We start from the raw sequence: 18,816 nt of genomic DNA on the forward strand, positions 1-18,816 counted from the left end.
ATGCCTGTGGTAGCCCTTGTGAGGCTCACAAAATACAAGTGATTTAGTTTTCCAATTATCTGTTTGGCATTTTTTTCTTAGGATCTATATATTATGATCTGTTTGAGATTTTCAGGTTGAATGAAAGTTTCCATTTTTAATGTTCTGATTAAATTTACAATATTCATTTGTTTTGTTCTTTCTTCTTTTAGAATGAAAACAAGGGCTGAGAAATAAAGGTCTCCTCTTCTGACTTGGATAGTTATAATGGGTGTCGGGAAATCTAAAATAGGTCCATGCCCTCTTTCTCCCTCTTGGGGTAAAAGCCACCATGTGGATACAAATCAAAGACATCATAAGTCAGATTCCAAGAAATCTGAAGAAATTTCCCTGCATGATCAAGCCAAGTATAACAGTACAACAGAGGAGCCGGCAGGACAGCGAGAGGGACATGAAGAAATGAAGGGGATGCCTGAAGAGGAAGCAGAAGAAGAGGTGTTTCTTAAGTTTGTGATATTGCATGCGGAAAATGACATAAATGAAGCCCTCAGGGTCCAGAATCTGCTACAAAATGACTTTGGCATCAAACCTGGGATAATCTTTGCTGAGATGCCATGTGGCAGACAGCATTTACAAAATTTAGATGATGCTGTAAATGGGTCTGCATGGACAATCTTATTATTGACTGAAAACTTCTTAAGAGATACCTGGTGTAAGTTCCAGTTCTATATGTCCCTCATGAATTCTGTTAATAGGCAGTACAAGTACAACTCTGTTATACCCATGCGGCCACGCAACAATCCCCTTCCCCGAGAAAGGACTCCCTTTGCTCTGCGAACCATCAATGCCCTGGAAGAAGGAAGTCGTGGCTTTCCTACCCAAGTAGAAAGAATTTTTCAGGAGTCTGTGTATAAGACACAGAAAACTATATGGAGAGAGACAAGAAATATGGTGCAAAGGCAATTTATCAGCTAAGATGACACACACAACACATGGCTGGCTCCTGTTTTGCAAAATAGATCTCGTGCCTTAACTTGAGATGGCAATTTCTAGGAAATGTTTAAGTAATAGAGAACCTTATTCTGACAGTAACTTATGGAACAAAGGAAAGATGCATTTCTGCAAGAAAACCAATGAAATTGTGATACTTTTTGAAGTTTTAATAAATTCAAGATTGTCAGAGTTTCAAAGACTTTTCTCTCAGGCTTTTCCTAGTTCATGGGTAAGGGAGAAGATATTCTCCATTCTTCTTCCCTGTATTGAACCTTGAACAAAAACATGTGTAATAAGCATTCTGAATTGTGATGCTTTCAGTCTCTGAATTTTGTTCTTCTCAAAGCAAATGCAGGAGAAGATGGCCCCAAGAAATCTGACCAACCTTCCTCTTGAGGCATCTTTCATGAATGTCACAATGAAGCATTCCCGGTATTGGCACTTGGAAATATAGATTGCCAGAATTGAAATTTAGAATACTAAATATTGATGAATATGAAATCAGAAGTAGAGTGTAGAATGGTGGGGCATTTAAAAAGAACCCAGGCAAAAGTGTTTTCTTTTCTGCTGGAATTTGTACTTTTAGAGGCAATTCTCAGCATTGATTAGCAGCCTGTTTTATAGCCTGATTATTAGGGATTCCATGGAGCAGGGTAGAAATATCCCTTGGAGCTTGGGGCTCTCTATATGTTATTTGTTATTTGCAGAGCTTCTGAAAGATATATGAATATGTGTGATTAGCCGGATGGTCTCTTTTAAAATCAATAACTTCTCTTGTGGCAACTTAAAAAAAATATCTCTCACACACAATGCTCTAGACAGGAAATATTTATCTTTTGGTGCTCAAAATAGCCTGACTCTGTGTGTGTGTGTTCTTTGTGGATTATTCTTTAAAGACTTGGGATAGAAGTAGGAGATGTATTTTATCACCTCCTCTTCTAGTGCCCCAGACTGATAACAAGACAGAGAGGTCTTTTTCCCTCCTGGTCCTTTTGCTCCAACTGATATTGAGAATGCTGTCAAGTACAGTTTGGGGGTGCAATGGACTATGAGCCATGTTTTGTTGTAATGGGAAAAGCACCTGACGGGGGCTCAGAAGACCTGATTCTCTGCCCCTAAGGATGAATGTGGCTGTGAGCATGCCACTTATTCTCCTTTATCTGTGAAATGAAAGGGTTGGATTGATGGATATCTAAGGGCCTTTGTCCACTCCCAGAATGTGAAAAACTAGGAACCAGAAAAGGGAACATGCAAAATGAAAAGAATCTTTTACTGTGATATATAACATAATAATTGCAGGAGGCTTTATATATGCTTACAATGAAATGATAGTTTTATATATTTAACAGCATAATTGATTTTTTTAACGTTGAGCACAGAATTTTTATTTAATTTTATTGTTTCATCCATACATTGTAAATTTTCTAATATATACCTACATTTCCTTTGATTTAAGGAGAAAGTTTCAAAACATAAAAAACATATTAATCAGTCTATACCTTTAACAGCAGAGAAATGTCTCACAGGTGCATTACATTTACATTTATCAAAAATAGTAAATCTCCTTCTTTCTTCCCATTAGGGAAATAGCTTCAGGAAAATGTGCTCAGAAATGGCCAGAATAAATAATTCAGAGGAAGAATAGTTAAAATTTTCTTAAGCAAATGTTATCCAAATCTGAGACGATGTTTGCTTCTAAAAATGTATTATTTGGACACAGTCCAATAATTGAAGTAACTGTTTTAGCTATTTTAAGTCAGGAATAAATATTTTTTTATCAAAAACGTTAATTTGAGTTAACTTTGGCTGTAGTACAATTGTAGATATTTCCCTAGGCTAGTTCCCCTCATGAAAACTTCTACTAACCAGGAACATTTCAGAAAATGCCTCATGGAAATACTTTCAAAAACATGTACATATAAGACGATTTGAAAAATTAAAAAGTATTTGCAGAGCCATCACAGAAGTCAATCAAAATAAACAAAACCCATTGAACACCACAAATGAACATGAAACTGTGGTAGCTGCCACTATATTGCATCATGTCAAATTCTTTGGAAAATATTTTTCTATGTTATTAAAGTTTTTTTTTTTTTTTTTTTTTTTTAATTTTCAAAAAACACAATAATTTAATCGTAGAACAGATTTCAGAGTTTGCTATGGGTTACAATTCCACAATTTTAGGTTTTTACTTCTAGCTGCTATCACAATAGATTTTTGAACATTTTTATTCCTCCAAAAATGATAAAAATAAGAATAAATATAAAAATAAAAGTAAAACTGAACACTCAAAATATCTCATACCTTTTATTATTTATTTTTTAATTTTAATCTTTATCTTACCCATCTGCCCATACACTGCAGAAAGGGGGATTCCATCACAAGTTTTTCACAATCATATGATCACGCTGTAAAAGTTATATAGTTCAACAATCATCTTCAAGAATGAAGGCTTTTGGATTACAGTTCAACACTTTCAAGTATTTCCCTCTAGTTACACCAGTACTGACAAGGGATGCCTATATATCGCATAAGAATATCCTCCAGAATATCCTTTCAACTCTACTTGAAACCTCTCAGCCATGGAAACTTTATTTTATTCCATTTCTCTTCCCCCCTTTCGTCGAGAAGGTTTTCTCAATCCCACATTGCCAGGGAGATTTACATTGCTGGGGGTCCTGTCCCACATAGGGGGAAGGGCAGTGAGTTCATCTGTGGAGTTGACTTAGAGAGGCCACATCTGAGCAACAAAAGAGGTTCTCTGGGGCTGACTCTTATAATTACATGTAGGTTTAGCTTCTCTTTTGCAGGTATAGTATCATAAAGGTAAGCCCCAAGATTAAGGGCCTGGACCATCAATCTGGCAGTCCCCAGTGCTTGTGAGTATATCAGGTCTTCCCAGGTGGGGAAATTTAATATTTCTACCTTTTTCCCAGTCCCTCAAGGGGACATTGGACAACTGATTTTTGAAAAGTCAGCCAAGTCCACTCAATTGAGACAAAGCAGTCTCTTCAATAAATGATGCTGGGAGAACTGGCTATACATATCCAAAAGAATGAAAGAGGACCCTTATCTCACACCTTATACAAAAATTAACTCAAAACAGATCAAAGATCTAAACATTAGAGCTAACACCATAAAAACTTTGGAAGAAAAGTAGTGAAGTATCTTTTTTTTTTTTATTAATTAAAAAAAAGAATTAACAAAACAATTAGAAATCATTCCAATCTACATGTACAATCAGTAATTCTTAATATATGTTATTAAAGTTTTATGTTCCAACACATATTCCTTAATTTGGGGTGGCTAAACTCTTAAAAGTGCGCTCAAGAATCCTAAAGGCTTTTGCTTGTTATATTCCTTTAAAAATTATTCATAAAGGGTAAAACCTGGTGTTTGGTTTACTTGGAATAGGGGCTATGTTTACAATTTAATATTTTAAAACCGTAATGAAAAAATATAACAGAATCAAAACACTTATAATAAGTATACTCACTATCCACTCCAGTAATTCATTCAAGTTATATCGACTATAGAATATGAAAAATAAATTCAGAAGTCTATTTTAAAATAATGCCACTTCCACTTCTGTCAATTTTTACATTTATGTATAGATTCTATAGCAGTGTTACAAATTCTTTCTAAAAACATTATTGTTCTAGTTTGCTAGCTGCTAGAATGCAATATACCAGAAACGGAATGGCTTTTTAAAAGGGGAATTTAATCAGTTGCTAGTTTACAGTTCTAAGGCCGAGAAAATGTCCCAATTAAAACAAGTCTATAGAAATGTCCAATCAAAGGCATCCAGGGAAGGATACCTTGGTTCAAGAAGGCCGATGAAGTTCAGGGTTTCTCTCTCATCTGGAAAGGCACATGGCGAACACAGTCAGGGTGTCTCTCTCGGCTGGAAGGGCACATAGCAAATATGGCATCATCTCCTAGCTTACTCTCCTGGCTTCTGGTTTCATGAAGCTCCCCGGGAGGCATTTTCCTTCTTCATCTCCAAAGGTCTCTGGCTGGTGGACTCTCTGCTTCATAGTGTTGTTCTCTCTGAATCTCTTTCTCCAAAATGTTTCCTCTTTTATAGGACTTCAGAAACTAATCAAGACCCACTCAAATGGGTGGAGACATGTCATCCCCTAATCCAGTTTAACAACCATTCTTAACTAAATCACATCATCCAGCGAGATGATCTCATTACAGTTTCAAACACACAGCATTGAATAGGGATTATTCTACCCTTAAGAAATGGGATTTATATCAAAACATGGCTTTTCTTAGGGGACATACTTCCTTTCAAATTATTATCTTCTTAAAATCTTGAGGTGCACATCAGAGCCACAAGCAACATCTGACATATAAAACTGCAATACAGTCCTTTCAAATTTGGCATTTCACTGGTACAATACAATGACCCAGGTATATGCACTGTACAGTGCCTAAACATGAGAAAAGCTTTTTTCTTGTTTTGTTTTTTTTAACATTTTTATTGAGAAATCTTCACACACATATATTCCATACATGGTGTACAAACAATGTCTTACAATATCATCACAAAATTGTATATTCATCACCATGATCATCTTTTAGAACATTTGCATCACTCCAGAAGAAAATAAAAAGATAAAAGAAAAAACTCATACATACCATACACCTTAACCCTCCCTCTCATGTCCACTGGTATTTCCATCTACCCAATTTATTTTACCCTTTGTCCCTCCTATTATTTATCTATTTTTTTATCCATATTTTTTTTACTCATCTGTCCATACCCCGGACAAAGAGAGCATCAGGCACGAGTTTTTCACAGTCACACATTCACATTGTAAAAGTCATGTCTTTAAACAGTCACCTTCAAGAATCAAGGCTACTGGAACACATCTCAGCAATTTCAGGTAATTCCCTCCAGCCACTCCAAAACACTATAAACTAAAAAGGGGATATCTATATAATGCATAAGAATAACCTCCAAGATAACCTGTCAACTCTGTTTGAAATCTCTCAGCCACTGACACTTAATTTTTCTCATTTCTCTCTTCTCCCTTTTGGTAAAGAAGGTTTTCTCAATTTCTTGCTGCCAGGTCCCCATTCATCCCAGGATTTCTGTCCCACATTGCCAGAGAGATTTACACCCCCTCAGATCCATGTCCTACATGCTGAGTTGGCTTAGAGAGAGATGCCACATCTGAGCAACAAATGAGGTTCTTTGGGGGTGACTCAGGCCTAATTTTATGTAGGCTTAGCCTATCCTATCCTTTGCAGGAATAAGTTTCATAAGGGTGAACCTCAAGATTGAGGGCTTGGCCTATTGATTTGGTTGTCCTTCCTGCTTTCGAGAATATCAGAAATTCTCCACATGAGGAAGTTGAATATTTCCTCCTTTCTCCCTAGCCCCCGAGGGGACTTTGCAAATACTTCTTTATTCACTTCCCAAATTACTCTGGGATATATCGGGGCATCACATTAACCTGTACAAACCAACAAGATCTCACGCCCCAGTCAGGATTCTATGTACTTATGGTGTTCAAATAAAACTGACCATACAAGTTAAATTAGGAAATGCACTACCCAAAATATAAATTTTGCTTCAAATAAACATCTGTCCATTACACTTTTATTGTCACAGAAAATTATTATAATGTATGCTTACCTGGTTTTTTAAAAAACCCAAGTTTTAGAGGGAGTGGCAAGTAAAGATATTCTGCCTAATTTTTCTTTTCCTATCCCTACTTCTTCTTATCTTATAAGTACTGGGATCTGCAAATGTCTTTATGTTGTTCACCTCTTCCTAGCCATGAGCCAAAATATTCCATGAAGAACACTTTCCCATAATCCTGCAAGTCAGCCAAACCTCTTACTCTATTAGTACTTATTAAAGGAGGAGTTGCATGGTGACATTTTCTTGACCTAAACTTCTTTTACTGTTCTCCTTTTTTTTTGGTGGGGGGTGAGCTGTTGCATGGGCTGGGAATTGAACCTGGGTCTTGTGCATCTTTTTTTATCAGAGTAGCTTGTCATGCACTTTTCTTTTTCAGTTTCAAATAATAAATATTCATTTTTTGCCAGAATGTTTTCTGTATCTTAAATCTCATGCACTAATAAAAACATTAAACTACCCATCTTTCATACCTTCAAAACTTGAATAATTGAGGGTGGAAAGTCTTTTTAAAAATAAATGCTTCAGGGAGGGCCATGGTGGCTCAGTGGCAGAGTTCCCGCCATGCTGGAGACCCAGGTTCAATTCCCAGTGCCTGCCCACGCAAAAAATAGATAAATAAATAAATGCTTCTTAGAAAAATAAATGCTTTTATTCTTTACTCTTGCCTAAACTGGATTTTTTTTTTAACTCCAATGAAGATTATGGAAAAGTGTTTTGAAAAGAAACATCAGTATGTACTCCTCCACAGAGTACCAGTCATAATATCTCACCAGATTGGAGTTCAATATTTTTAATGCGGAAAAATCTTAAATGCTGAATAACTGCATATGTTGAAATTAGCAACTATGCCAAGGTATTACTAAAGTGGTTCAACTGAGAGTGAAAAGAGGTAAAGGTGTGGCCTTAGTCATGGTTTGTATGTGTGCTCATATGTACAGGTATATAAATATAAACAAAATATACAAACAAACTTGGGGGAAATTCTTGAACATGCTGACAGCTTCCATTTTGAGTACTCTGAGGAACTTAATGTCCATCCTGGAGCTACACACAGAAGAATTTGAGCTGTGCTTATTTATTGGCAAGGAAGTTGTGGTGGTTTAGAGCTATGTACTCCCAAAAGTCATACCCTTAAATTTAAGCCATTCCTGTGGCTAGGAGCCCATCTAAGTAGGACCTTTGGATGAGGTTTCTTTAGTTAAGGTGTTCCCCAAGTCAGTCGGGTCTTAATCCTAGTACTGGAGTCCTTTACAAGCAAAATGAAATTCAGACAGACACGGAGAAAGTCATAGGAAGCAAGAAGTCAAACTCAGCAGAACCTGAAAGAGAAAGGAGAAGATGCTATCGTGCATACTACCTTGTGACAGAAAAGCCAAGAAACCCTGGATCTCTGGTGGCCAACCCCAGAACCACAGTCTTCAGGAAGAAAGCATCACTTTGATGATGCCTTCATTTGGACTTCTCGTAACCTCAGAACCGTGAGCCAATAAATTCCCATTGTTTAAGCTGAACCATTGTATGGTATGTGCTTTAGCAATGAGGAAACTAAAACAGATGCTTTTAGCTGTAAGAAAGAAAATCCAATGCCACGTGGCCTAACCCATAAGGTAAACTTATTATCTGTCTTAGTTTCTGAGGACTGCCATAACAAATTATCACAAACTGATGGCTTAGAACCATGGCAATTTGTTGTCTTACAATTCTGGAGTATCAATGCCCCAAATCAAGGTCTTGGAAGGGTTATGCTCCTTCTGAAGTCTGTAGGGAACAATCAGTTGCATGCTTCTCTTCTGGATTTTGGTGGTAGCCAGCAATCTTTGTTGTTCCTTGCTTATGGCATAACTGAATCTCTTCATTTGTCACCAGATGGCTGACTTCTCTGTGTCTGTGTCCAAGTTTCCTCTTACAAGGTGTGCTGGTTTGAAAGGATGTATGTCCCCTAGAAAAGCCATGTTTTAATGAAAATCTCATTTTGTAAAAGCAAAATAATTCCTATTCAATACTGTATGTTTGAATCTGTAATTAGATCACCTCACTGGAGATGTGATTTAATCGCGTGGTTGTTTAGCTGGATTAGGTGACCTGTCCCCACCCTTTCAGGTGGGTCTTGATTAGTTTCTGAAGTCCTATAAAAGAGGAAACATTTTGGAGAATGAAAGAGATTTGGAGAGAGCAGAGAATGCTGCAGCACCACGAAGCAAGAGTCCACGAGCTAGCGACCTTTGGAGATGAAGAAGGAAAATGCCTCCTGGGGAGCATTTAATTTGCTATGACCTTATTTCTAAATAATGTCACATTCACAGGTACCAGGAGTTAGGACTTCAACATATCTTTTGGGGAGAATCCAGTCAACCCACAACATTATCTTACTGTAGTTCCCCAAGGTATGGTGGCTCAAAGGTGTCATTAAAAACCCAGGTGCTTTCCATCTCTCTGCTCTGCCATCCTCAGTGGTTCAGTTGAGCTCCCCTGGAGTTGTGTCATGGCTACTGCACTGTCAGGCACTATATACAAGCATGGCAGCGTCCAACATAATGAGATGACAGGACTGGTTCACCCCAGTGGAGAAAAATATTTTATCACTACATTCTTTAAAATTGCTGATGCATGGTGTCAATAAAATGCCAGATGATTTCTAGTTGACTTTATTATTATTTTTTTAAATTCTGTTCACCTGCACCCAAGGTGGTCTCCTCCCAAAGGCACCCCAACCCACTCCTACCCCGAACACCATGGCTGTGGAGTCTGACTTGAATTCCATCAATCAATTTGAATTCCATTTCTGTCCTCTATAATTGTGATTTTAAGCAAGATACCAACTTTGTGGGTGTCAGTGTCCCCACTTAAAAATAAAGATAATAATACTACTTCTCTAAAATGGTTATATTGAAAATTAAATAACGTAATACATGTGAAGCACTCAAATTCTGCCTCACACGCAGCCACTGCATCCTTATCTTACTAGAACTATTATTATTGCCTATGCACATGGGATAGGGAGAGATCAAGTACAAGTTTATAACAACCTACAACCCTATTCTTAGAATCCTTGCAACTTGTTGGGAATAGGTTTTAAACAAAGAAAAGAAGGATGAGGGTCCTTCTCCATCCATGTGCTCCAAAAGGTAGGAGGAGTCCTTTGATCAGCAAGAGATGCATGAGCTGTTACTGGTGGTTGTGGGTATGGAGGGCGCCAGTGGGTGGGAGAATGCAGCAGTACGGCCCTGTGATTCTAATGAGTTAGGAAAGTTGAGGCATAAATTAGTGAAGCAGGAAAGTTAGAGTCTAAGAGTCTCAAACTTGTAACCAGTTCAGGGGAGTGGCCCAGACGCGGAAGCCTGTGTGGCTATCTGCACTCTGGAGTGATGAAGTCTTATCTTGCTTTGGCATACATTTGAATTTGATGGGGGAAAATCCACCTAATCATGCCTATTCTGGGGTTGAGCAACTTCCAGATAATTTTGCCCCATCTAGGAATATGGGCTGAATGAAGCTTAGTGAGACTGTTCCCACCTGGGTTCTAGGCAGAAGGCAGTAAGAGAAGCATTAATCTGCTTTTCCCCTCCCTTCTGGCTAACTTTGATTTCTATCCTGAATTCAACAGATTGCTTGCTGGCATTAATCCTTTCTAGTTCAACCTCAGTTGTTTTCTCCTTCAGTCCCCCGTCCTTTGCCTTTGCAGAGGAAGGTATCAGCGGAGTCTTGGGTGGAAGCAATACCTCCTTGAGGCCTCAGGTCTCTCTGTGTGTGGAATGACAGAAATAGTTAAAGAAATGAGTGCCCTCAGCCTTCTCTACTACAACTCATCCTTAACCAAAGCCTAGTTGCTGAATGTTGGGGTTATTTCAAAGCCTAAAAAAAGCTAATCATTCTATCTTCAGGTAGGAAATACTAAATTCTTAACATAGGTAGATGAGATTTTGCCAAGCCACCTCCATACTCAGCAGAGGTCTCTACAAGAAGGAAGTCAAAGTAGAAAAGGAGTTTTCACAAATATATTGTTGGGAAATCTGAATTGGGCTCACGCTGTTGAAGATATTAGGGTGACAGTATAAATATTCAATTCAGGAGAATCTTTTCAGTGCAAGTAAAGAAAACACATATCACGCTTCCCTGTTGAGTAGGGCTGTTTCTCATTTTAGGAGAAACCTATTGACTGATTACCAGCAGGGTGCTGGACCTGGATCTGGTGAGGGCTGTTGCTATGACTGCATTGCTGGTGAGATGGGATTTAGTGTGCTTCTCCTGGGCAGTCAGCACTGCAGCTGTGCCTTTCCTCTCCCTCCCAGTATTATGGCACCTGCTGGGCTGACACAGAACGTGACTGTACCCTTGGCACTGGTGAAATGGTCTGAGTGGCAAGGAAGGAATTTGAGTTAGCTGCCAAGCACCTGGGGATAGAAACCAGAGCATCTGAAAAATGACATCCTTAAGCCAAGCGACTTAAAGGAATGACCTAACACAGGAGAGCTGATCGGTAGATGTTGTTATCCATGAACCTGGAGTTCCTTATGAGATTCCAAGTAGAAAGCTTAACTAGATTTTGAACATTAGTGGCTGGGTAAGAAAAATAACCTTACATAAGTTTTTATTCTAGGTTATTTTTGGCAATCCTAGCTGTCAATTAAACATTAAGTTTGAATTGGGATAGGTAGTGCTTGAAAGTTCTGCCTATTAATGACTCAGAGCATGAATTTTTTACCCAAAAGCTTGACAAGTTAACTTACGGGGAAAAAAAAAAGAGATAAATATGGTTGCTGTTTCTTCTCCTTTGCCAGTGTGCTGGCTCTCACAACTGTTTACTCTAAAATCTAGACTCATTCACACCTGCTTTCTTTTCTAGCATGGGCAAGAATTGTTCTTGAGGACTTTATGTAGCATTGTGCTCCTCCCGTTTTCTTCAAACAGATTTAGTTCTGAGTCATTTTACTCTGAAGCGAATAAATAGGAATGCTTTTATTAGCAAATAACAGGGACCTACTTTAAGCAGGTTTATAATTTAATTAGGAGTGTTCTTTTCAGCTCCTTACTCAAAGAGTAGGTTTAAGACCAGGAAATCACTGCAAATTAGTTCATCCCAGGGGTTTTCCATGTATAATTGAAATAGGACACATAAGTAACATTGCAGATTATTTAAGTATTTATTTCATAAAGAAAAACACCATTGCATGAAAATGTTCTAAGATTACATTCAAAACCTGAAATTGTAGAACTGTAACCTATACCAAACTTTGAAATCTGTTCTATAACTACTTGTTAAAATGTACTTTGAAGTTTATTGATTTTTATATATGTTATATTTCACAATAAAAAATGTTTAAAAAATTGGTTCTTTGAGAAAATCAATAAAATTGACAAACCCTTAGCTAGACAAAATAAAAAGAGAAAATGCAAATAAATAAAATTACAAATGAGAGAATAGACATTACTACTGACCCAGTGAACTTAAAAAAAAAATCGTAAGAGGATTCTATAAACAAGTGTATGCCAACAATTTAAATGAAATGGACAACTTCCCAGAAACACACACACACAAAACTACACTGACTTCAGAAGAAACAGAAGACCTCAACAAAGCAATCACAAGTAAAGAGATTGAATCAGTCATCAAAAACATACCAACAAAGAAAAGTCCAGGATTAGATAACTTCAAAGTGGGATTCTACCAATCAAGAAGAATTAATGCAAATCCTGCTTAAACTCTTCCAAAACATCAAAGAGAAGGGAATACCACCTAACTCATTCTATGAAGCCCACATCACCCTAATACTAAAGCCAGATAAAGATACCAACAGAAGAGAAAATTACAGATAAATCCCTCTAATGATAAATAGATGTAAAATCCTCAACAAAATATTTGCAAATAGAAACCAACAGCACATTAGAAGAATTATACACATGATCAAAAGGGTTTTATCCTAGATATGCAAGGTGGGATTCAACATAAGAAAATTGATTAATATAATAAACCACATTAACAAATTGAAGTGGGGAACCACCCAATCATCTCAATTGACACAGAAAAGGCATTTGCCAAAAATCCAGCATCCTTTCTTGATAAAAATACTTTGAAAGATAGGAATACAAGGAAATGTCCTAAACATAATAAAGGACATATATGAAAAATCACAGCTAACATTGTACTAAATGGGGAAAGACCAAAAACTTTCCCTCTAAGATCTAGCACAAAACAAGGATGCCCACTGTCACCACTGTTATTCAGTATTATACTGTAAGTTCTAGCCAGAGCAATTAGGTAGAAAAGAAAAGGCATTCAAATTGGAAATGAAGATGTAAAACTTTTATTTGCAAATGGCATGATGCTATGTTTGGAAAGTTCTGAAAAATCTACAAAGAAACAACTAGACCTAATAAACAAGTTCAGCAAAGTGACAGGACACAAGATCAATATGCAAAAATCAGTAGTGTTTCTATATACTAGTAATGAGCAATTTGGAGGAAATTAAGAAAAAAATCCTTTTATGATAGCAACTAAAAGAATCAAATATCTAGAAATAAATTTAACCAAGGATGTAAAGGGCATGTATTCAGAAAAACCATAAAACATTGTAAAAAAAATCGAAGAAATCCAAGAAGCCTGGAGAGAAAGCTAGCAGATGTCACCATGTTTGCCATGTACCTTTCCAACTGAGAGAGAAACCCTGAACTTCATCAGCCTTTCTTGAGTGAAGGTAACCTCTTGTTGGTGCCTTAATTTGGATATTTTTATAGACTTGCTTTAATTTAGAAATTCTCATGGCCTTAGAACTGTAAATTTGCAGCTTAATAAATTACTCCTTTTTAAAAGCCATTCCATTTCTGGTATATTGCATTCAGCAGCTAGCAAACCAGAACAAAGATAAAACCTAAAATTGTGGTTTTACCAAACTCTGAAATCTGCTCTATAACTACTTGCTACAATGTGCTTTGAAATATATTGCTTTTTGTATATGTTATATTTCACAATAAAAGTGTTAAAAGAAAAAAACTTGAATAGACATTTTTTCCAGAGAGGAAATACAAATGGCTAAAAAGCACATGAAAAAGATGATCAACATCATTAACTATGAGGAAAATATAAATCAAAACCACAATGAGATATCATTTCACACCTACTAGAATGACCACTATTAAATAAACAGAAAACTACAAGTTTTGGAGAGGATATGGAGAAATAGCAGGCTGTAAAATAGTACAGCTGCTATGGAAGAGAGTTTGGCCTTTCCTCAGGAAGCTAAGTATAGACTTACTATATGATCCAGCAATCCTGCTACTAGGTATATACTCAGAAGAACTGAAAGCAGGATGCAAACAGACATTTGCATTCCCATCTTCTTAGCGGCATTATTCACAAAAGCTGAAAGATGAAAACAACCCAGGTGTTTATCGACTGATTAATGGATAAACAAAATGTGGTGTATGTAGCCGATGGAAAATCATTCAGCAGTAAGAAGGAATGAAGTTCTGTGTGTGTGACAACACGGATGAACATTGAGGACATTCTGTTGAGTGAAATAAACCAGACACAAAAGGACAAATATGATCTCACTAACATGAACTAAATGTAATGAGCAAACTTATGGACTTAATATCTAGAATATAGTTTACCAAAAAATAGAATGAAGGCAGAGAATGGAGAGTTGATACTTAATTTGTGCAGAATTTTGAATAAGATTGATTGTAAATGTTTGGAAATGGATAGAGGTACGGTAGCACATTATTGTGAGTGTAATTAACAGTGCTGAATCATGTATGTGACTGAGGTTGAAAGGGGAGGTTTAGGGTGGTGTATGTCACTAGAAGGAAAGCTAGAGGATGAAACATGGGACTGTGTAACACAGTGAGCCCTGTTGTGGATGATGAAAGTGGTTAACGGTACAAATATAAGACTGTTCTTTCATGAACTAGAACAAATCTATGTCACTAGTACAAGGTGTTAATAGTATGGTGGTATATGGGAAAAGACAGTGCAAACTATGGACTATAGTTAACAGTAATATTATAATATTCTCCCATCAGTTGTAGCAAAGATATCAGACCAGTGCTAAGTGCCAATAATAGGAATATATAAGGGTTATGGAGTTTTTCCTTCTGGAGCAATGAAAAAGTTCTAGAATTGATTGTGGTGTTGAAAGCACAACTCTGTGATTACACTGACAGCCACTGACGATATGCATTGGATAGATTTTATGGTGTGTGAATAAAACTGCTTAAAAGAGAAAACTAATGTAAAAAGGAAAAAATAAATAAGAATTCCAAAATACTATCACAGCAATTTGGACAGCGACTTGGCAATGGCTAGTGTTGAAGATGGGCATATCTTTCTCTGGATTTGTACTTTGAGAAACTCTCTCACTGCACCCAAGGAGGCCCACGGGAGGAGGATAGCGAAAAATTTGAAACCACCTAAATGTCCATTAATGTCCTAAATGTCCATTAAAGGAGAGTGCAAAAATATAGTATATGCATACAATCAGACACCATAGAACATTTATAAAACTAACTAGAGCTATATATATCAACATGGATTAAACTCAAAAACATAATGCTGGGGGTGAGAGAGCAATGTAGAATAACATGGATAATCTTTTACCATTTATATAAAGTTCAAAAAACATACAAGACAGCATGATGTTTTTAGTTTATATATACACAGGTCATAGTTTCTTATTTTCCATGCTTTTCTGTATGTTTGAAATAGTTCATAATCATTTTTTCAATCAGCACACTCTTATAGTCATGTTAAGAGCTATGTAAGTTGCTTCTCTGTGCAATTTTAGGAATGAAATAAAGGAAAACTGTCAGCAGATGAATCAATTAGAGACAAATATATGGTGATGATAATAGGTATAATCTTTGAGTATCTACTGAGTCAGGCACTTAACTTACATTATCTCCAATATTCCCAAACTTCTGAATGATTAGTCTCAGCATGCCTAGTATTAGTCCCAAGAAACTAAAGCTGGAGACATAATTAATTTGCCTGAGATCTTGGCCTGATAGATGATGGAGTCATTGGAATATCCAGTGGTCTGGCTCCAAAGCCTGGTGGGTCTTAATTTCCATGATGCTTTTTCTCAGTGGATCTGTATCCATGGTGAAGAATCTTAAGAAAAGTCAGTAGTACAAAGATGAAACATAGCAATTTCTAAATGAAAACAAAAAAAGCCATGGTGAAGCTGCCCTATATTTAGTCTTCTTTACTCTGAGAATAATTTATGATAGGGAGTCAGGTGATATATGTCCTAATCCCACATTACTGCTATCTGGCTAACATTGCCAGTCTTTTGTCTTCTCCTTCAGGAGACTCATACTATAGCTGATTTCTAACCTTCTTCTAGCTGTATGATTATTTTTGAGCACTGAGAACTAAAGTATCTACCAATTCAAAAATGTTTTCTTCTTTCATTGGTTTTCTTCACTTAAGCTTTTGAATAAGCATCCCTCAGCACATCTCTTTCACTAACTCCATTGTCTTTGGAAATGTCTGTTTTAAACATGTGCTCTCAAAACATAATCTAGGGTGAAAAGAAGATGAAAGTGCCATTTAGCTCTGAACAAGAATTGCAATAAACTTGGTAACTTAGAGGGTTGCACAGGACTCCTGCTTTGTTTTGCTTGGCTTTATTTGCTTTTTTTGCTCACAATAGATGAGAGCTATGTTAAATGGAATACTGATTTAGAGGGAGGAAGAAAAATCAGGGGGAAAAGAAAAAGTGGGAACAGTGTTTATTTCAGGAAAATTGGTGTTTAATGCCTAAAATGCATATAACTATGTCTTTTTCTGTTTTCGGAACAAAAAGGTTGTTCAGCAATATTTGAAATGTTGACTAAGGGAAACACAATATAGCCATCCGCATACACTGTGACTCATAAGTTTCATGAAGGGATAGCCCAAACAAAATTATATTTTTTCATAATTAGGTCATACTATGTGTAAAATGACTATGACATAGAATGCCATATGTTTTGATGAAATTGCAGCCTGTGGAGCCACCTTATCTGGGTTCAATCGCAGTTCTTCCACTTCCTGTTTGGATAACTTTGGGAAAATTAGTTAACGTCTCCATGCTTCAGTTGCCTCATTTGTAAGATGGAAATTATGATTATGACTACCTCTTAAAGTTGCTGTGAAAAGTAAATGAGTTGATACTAAATGTTTAAGCCAGGGAGAGTAAGCACTAGGAAGTCACATTCATCTTGACCTTGTCCATTATTCATGGTTGCATGCTAGGCAATTAAATCCAGATCTTGATGTTGCCCTACTTTATCTCTTCCAAACCACAAGGGTTCACTTTCCTCTAAGTTTGATAAGCCAAAGAATAACCCATCTGCCACTTAAACAAGGATAGATTTATTGCTTTTAGCCTATAAAAATATTATGTCTGTGGGTGGTGTAAGGGAAACTCAGTGGTAGAATTCTTGCCTGCCAAGTGGGAGACCCAGGTTCGATTCCTGGAGCCTGCACTCCCCCCCCAAAAAAAACAAACAAACAAACAAAAAGCCTCCTTAGATGGGTATAAAAAATATGGATTAAAAAATAAATAATAGGGGGAATAAAGGTTAAAATAAATTGAGTAGACTGAAATATTGGTGGTCAATGAGAGGGAAGGGTTAGGGACATGGTATGAATGAGTTTTTTTTTCTTTTTTATTTCTTTTGCTGGAGTAATAAAAATGTTCAAAAAATGATCATGGTTATTCTCACTAGCAGTGGGGACAACCAAAGCAATAGGCTGAGCCCCCAATCTTGGGGTTTGTTCATATGAAACTTAATCCCACAAAGGATCGGTCAAGCCTACTTAAAATTAGGCCTAAGAGTCACCCCCAAGAGAACCTCTTTTGTTGCTCAGATGTGGCCTCTCTCTCCAGCCAACACAACAAGCAACAAGCACAACAACACAACTCACTGCCCTCCCCCTGTCTACGTGGGACATGACTCCCAGGGGTGTGCACCTTCCTGGCAATGTGGGACAGAAATCCTAAAATGAGCTGAGACTCAGCTTCAAGGGATTGAGACCTTCTCTACCAAAAGGGGGAAGAGTGAAATGAGACAAAATAAAGTGTCAATGGCTGAGAGATTCCAAACAGAGTTGAGAGGTTATCCTGGAGGTTATTCTTCCTCATTAAGTAGATATCACCTTGTTGTTCAAGATGTAGTGGAGAGGCTGGAGGGAACTGCCTGAAAATGTGGAGCAGTGTTCCAGTAGCCATGTTTCTTGAAGATGATTGTATAATGCTATAGCTTTCACAGTGTGACTGTGTGATTGTGAAAACCTTGTGTCTGATGCTCCTTTTATCTACCTTATCAACAGACGAGTAGAACATATGGAATAAAAATAAATATAGGGGGAACAAATGTTAAAATAAATTTAGATTGAAATGCTAGTGATCAATGAAAGGGAGGGGTAAGGGGTATGGTATGTATGAATTTTTTCTGTTGTCTTTTTGTTTCTTTTTCTGAATTGATACAAATGTTCTAAGAAATGATCATGATGATTAATATGCAACTATGTGATGATATTTTGAATTGCTGATTATATACACAATAATCATTAAAAAATGATCATGGTGATGAATACACAACTATGTGATGATATTGTAAGCCATTGATTGTACACCATCTATGGAATGTTTGTTTGTCTAGAATGTATGTTTGTTTATTAAGTTTTTACAATAAAAATATTTTAAAAATATTATGTCTCCAAAGATGAACTCCACTTTATGATAGACCTCATCTATATGCCTCCTTCCAGCTATAATCAGATAGCTGATACAGCCAGACACCCAGTCATAGGCACAAAACCAAGAAAGAGAACTCAGGCTCATGTTCTAAAAGAGAAATGACATAAAGAGTTGTAGTCACTGACCCTAACGACTCCAATACTTCCTTTATTTCACTTAGTTTCGTAGTTGTTAAAGAACTGGAAGAGTCCCAGCCATTCATTCATTGGTCAGGTCAAGTGTGTGCTGAAGTAACTTCTTCACTGCTAGCAAGAAAGGAGTGGGAGGTGAGGGCAGCAGTGGGTCTGATTTCAGCTGTTGGGGAAATTCTGGTATTAGTTAGTATGTGGCTGGCATGGGAAGAAGATAATTCAGATTACCTGACAACATGAGATTTAGGGAAAAAATAGCCCCTGGTTATTAGCCATTTGCTGAGATATTGTTTTGTTTTTCTTTGGACTG

The 18,816-nt window shown here is 37.0% G+C and overlaps 1 protein-coding gene and 1 long non-coding RNA gene across 5 annotated transcripts in view; one reads left to right on the top strand and one right to left on the bottom strand.

Moving 5' to 3' along the window:
• TICAM2 (TIR domain containing adaptor molecule 2) overlaps window positions 1-3,032 on the top strand; it is a 34,950-nt gene extending 31,918 nt beyond the window's left edge. Inside the window, exon 2 of the mRNA XM_077138910.1 lies at window positions 192-3,032. Within this exon, the coding sequence (XP_076995025.1) occupies window positions 247-954 (708 nt within the window). The 5' untranslated portion in view covers window positions 192-246 and the 3' untranslated portion in view covers window positions 955-3,032. The remainder of the gene's footprint in view (window positions 1-191) is intronic.
• Window positions 1-15,825, bottom strand: part of LOC143665478 (uncharacterized) — an 82,507-nt gene extending 66,682 nt beyond the window's left edge. For 3 of the 4 annotated variants that reach the window (XR_013166990.1, XR_013166989.1, XR_013166991.1), the window contains exons 1-2: window positions 15,521-15,825; window positions 8,330-8,570 (exon numbers count right to left, since the gene is read on the bottom strand). This is a non-coding gene — a long non-coding RNA (uncharacterized LOC143665478). Of the gene's footprint in view, window positions 1-6,497; window positions 7,951-8,329; window positions 8,571-15,520 lie in introns of those variants that run through there. The other variant, XR_013166988.1, reaches the window with a different exon arrangement.
• Window positions 15,826-18,816: the final 2,991 nt, after the last annotated feature.

Source organism: Tamandua tetradactyla, chromosome 21 (assembly GCF_023851605.1).
Source record: "Tamandua tetradactyla isolate mTamTet1 chromosome 21, mTamTet1.pri, whole genome shotgun sequence".
Lineage (NCBI taxonomy): Eukaryota > Metazoa > Chordata > Mammalia > Pilosa > Myrmecophagidae > Tamandua > Tamandua tetradactyla.